This window comes from Hyaloscypha bicolor (genome assembly GCF_002865645.1).
Source record: "Hyaloscypha bicolor E unplaced genomic scaffold K444scaffold_10, whole genome shotgun sequence".
In the NCBI taxonomy this organism is placed as follows: Eukaryota; Fungi; Ascomycota; class Leotiomycetes; order Helotiales; family Hyaloscyphaceae; genus Hyaloscypha; species Hyaloscypha bicolor.
Genome location: NW_020194512.1, coordinates 3320984 through 3324801, shown reverse-complemented (window position 1 = coordinate 3324801; position 3818 = coordinate 3320984). Strand labels below are relative to the sequence as shown.

General features: G+C 36.8%; 1 protein-coding gene across 1 annotated transcript; it reads right to left on the bottom strand.

The window, feature by feature from the left end:
* Positions 1-2107: 2107 nt before the first annotated feature.
* Positions 2108-3501, bottom strand: K444DRAFT_17246 (uncharacterized protein). Its single transcript, XM_024870749.1, has 3 exons — positions 3429-3501; positions 2762-3367; positions 2108-2702 (listed from the first exon to the last, which is right to left on the bottom strand). Exons 2-3 carry the CDS (start codon positions 3332-3334, stop codon positions 2214-2216), a joined length of 1062 nt encoding a protein of 353 aa, XP_024744426.1. The 5' UTR covers positions 3335-3367; positions 3429-3501; the 3' UTR covers positions 2108-2213.
* Between the last annotated feature and the right edge of the window lie 317 nt (positions 3502-3818).

Genomic DNA, 3818 nt, shown 5'->3' with positions numbered 1-3818 from the left:
AAAATAAAGAACTCTATAAGCTATATAGTAACCTATAAACAGACTAGTTATATATATAAAAACTAGCCAGAAATATAAGAGAAGCTAGAAAGCTATATAATAAATAAATTTATAGAAGAATTCTTTAAAATATTAACTAGAGCTATAATAGATAGTTAATAGATTTATTACTAGTATTATAGGACTAGCTTATTTATAGAGACGTCTATAATTAACTATTATTATTATTAGAAAATAGAGAAAGTATTAGAACTAAGTTCTTATAAAATAGAATATTACTAGATATAATTAGTAGTATTTCAGGCCTATTAACTAGTTAGTTAAATTAAGAAAAGAGAAGAATATAAAATTAATAGTAAGAGTAAGTTTTATATAACTTAGCCTATTCTATAATAAAGTTAGAAGCAGGCTAGTTCTATTTATAGAAAATATAAAAGCAAGAAGAATCTATAGTAATAAGAGAAAGAAAAAAGAAAAGTAATATAAGGCTAGAATTTTTTTTTCTTAGTACTTTCTATAGAATTACTAGCTTTAGATTTCTTTCCGAACTTTAAAAAATTATAGTAAAAGTCTTTTATATTTCAGAACTACTAAAATATAAAAAAAGATATTCGAGTATTTTCTTTATTATTTCAAGTTTAGCTCTAAGGATTTAGATATAATTATATTCTAATATATAATTTCTTAGAAAAGAAAGATTCTAGTATTTCTTATATAACTCGTTTTTTTAAAAGTTCTAAAAGCTAATTACTTAAAGTAATTCAAATATAGAATAATATAAAAAAGAATACAGATTTTATAAAAGGCTTATTTTTATATTAGTAATAGAGCTTAATAAAGAATAGCTATTTTCTATAATAGGTTCTCTTTTATTTTAAGTTACCTAAATACTTAGTTTATAAGTCTAGATCTATTATAGATATAGTATATAAAAGATTTTAAGAAGTAAAAAAAGAAAATAAATAAATAAATAGAGATATTATTAAATACTAGTATAAACAAAACTATTTAAGCTACTCAAGCTATTCTAGAATAGTCTTAAATAAAATAGAGTAAAGTTTAAATAATATAATATAGTATTTAAGTAAAATAAAATAAAGTACTATTTTAGAATAATTTAAAAGTAGTTATATATAAGTTATATAAATATAATAAATTAATATTTATTTAATTATTAATAAATAAATAAGGTATCTATTAAATAATACTATATAATTTAAGCTAGAGCTTATATAAGGCTATTTAAATACTACTTTTCTTTTATAAAAAACAGATTTCTCTTTTCGGAATCTTTCTTTTCCTTCTTTTTTCTTTTTCTTTTTACTTTTTATTTTTCTTTAAATAATCTCTAGCTTTTTAAATAAGATATTATCTTAATAGTATTCTTATTAAGTCTATTATATAATTTAGATAATAAGAGTACCTTAAAAGAAGAGTTTACTTTTAATAGCCGAGAAAGCCTATAAATATATTAAGGTTCTACCTTACTTACTAAGACTTGCTACTACTTGATTGGGTAGTATAGTAGCGCTAGACTCGGGCCACTCCGGAGCCTTACCTAATTAGGCTAGCGTATTACTTGTAATATCACGTGTGTAATCACGTGCACACTACTCAACTACTCTAGAATATTCTAGAGTAGTTAAGTAGAGTATTGAGTAGAGTATGAGTAGTGAGAAATTTATTTGAGTAGAATATGAGTAGGGCCCACTACTCTACTCTACTCTACTCATTTCTCACACTGTCAAACATCAAGCCACAACAGCAGCCGTCCGTCTTTGAAGCATTGGGGCCTTGCTCTGAGCTTTCGGGGCGACTCAATAGGCACGAGGAGGTGTTTTGGCGGGTTGGGGTAGAATGGGACAACATTACATCTCGTCTGTTTTCCAAAGGCAGGCCTGAACGGCCCCAGTCCCCTGGAGGTAGATACGATAGCCCTTCCCTATGGGCGATCAGCATGCCCAACTGGAAAAGTTCTGGATTCTTGTTGGCATCAAACTGATCCGGATGGAAGACGATCGCGCAGAGGATTTTCAAACGGCTACGCAGAATATCTTCCAAATGGTCTGCCGATGATGAATCCAGCTCCTTTGACCTCCTGAGGCACGGAACTTCAATAAGCAAATTGACAATTGCAAAAATGACTAATCGTGCGTCAAGACTTGCACTAAAGCCCCTGCGTCCCTGCGGGGTAAACCTGCAGGGTGGCTGGTTTAGTGCGAGCGTCGCCGCACGATTATATCCTTCGGTCGACCTGGCTTATGCGCCAAGTCACAAAATTTGAGGGTCGAAAGGCATACATCCCTGTATTGAAGTTCCTGGAAAGCTAGAAAGCTTCGGAGTTCGGGAGCGAGATACAGCAGAACCGCTCTCCACTGAAAGGATTGGCTAATATAAAAATATTTGCCAAACATTTTCGAAAAGCCTCCGAGTTCGTTTGGTTCAAGATCGTCCATTAGGAGGAGTAAGTGGGTGTACTTGCGCCTATAGGCATGTGAACCCTTTTCCAAGTCAAAGCTTTCTATTCTCTTCGCCGAAAGAGTTGTGTCTGAGGGAAGATTAAAGATTTTGAAGTCGGTCAATTTTGTCGCAACATCACACATCCACATGAAGCTAGTTGAATGGCAAGATTCCGCCCTCCATTTTTTGCAAGTGTCATCCCACCACTGTCTGCAAGTGTCGCAAGGACGTTGACCAGAACACTACCAATAATATTAGCAGCCGCTAGTAAGAATTCTGTCGAAAGTGCAAGAGGAATTACCCGCTTCTTGATCATGCGGCAGAGAAAACAAGCACCGCCGGCTTTCTCCACGTCATTCTTGTTCTTCTTCTGAGCGCTTGTGCGACTGCGTTTAGGCGTAGGGTCTGAGTCGGCACAGAATTCGCTGAGCAAGAATCCAGGGACACCCTTGCTCTTTGAAACTTGTTGGCGAAAGGCAGACAGCTGTTGCTCCTGGGCCGATTCGGGTGATCGTGGTCTCGTGCGGGTAGCCTTACCAGTCATTTGATCCTGACTAGGCGACTCTTGTTGGAAGGAGGAGGAAGTTGAGATATATTGGGTTGAATTTGGAGGCTGTCTGTACGGGATCACTTGCAATACCGACTGCATTGGCGTCTGGCACAATCCAGGAGTTGGAATTACTTGTTGCATACCGAATTGATCACTGCCGATTCCAGAATGTGACGTTTGCGGAAGAGTGCTGCTCCAGAGGTTGGGGAAATATAATGAAGGGTCCCCGTGACTCATACTCAAATCGTCATAATCACCAGAGGAAGGAGGGTCCATGGCATGAGCGTCCAAGCCAGTGAACAACGGATCATAAAGTTGGCCCATGAAATCGGTCTCACCTTGGACTATATCTGAAGACTATAATTGAAGCATGCATTAGCAATTCTTGCAAAGTCTAATATTTCGAAAGGTGGCTCACGTAAGAAATCCCCCATATTTATTAGTATTGTCGGAGGTTGGACCCTGATCGATCGTTGAGACTCTGCATTCACTGCATGCGTGGGAAAAAGGGTCGACTTGAGCGCCAGGACAATTCGACCGCTGGTCTTCCTGCGGCGGCCGGGGCTTCTGAATCAGTTGGCGTCTCTTAAGGAGTTCCATGCGTCTGAGCTTGAGCTCTACTCCTTCGAGTCCATCTTCGACTTCTCTTAACTGCTCAGCCTGCTGTTCTTGCTGCGGCAGCTTGCGTAGTTCTCGACGTCTCTCCTGGAGATCAATGCGTTTAAGCTCAAAACGGATTTCATCCTCCTCGAGCTCACGATTAGCTTTTTCAGATTCGTCATGTGACGTGTCTCGTCCTGGTACTGGC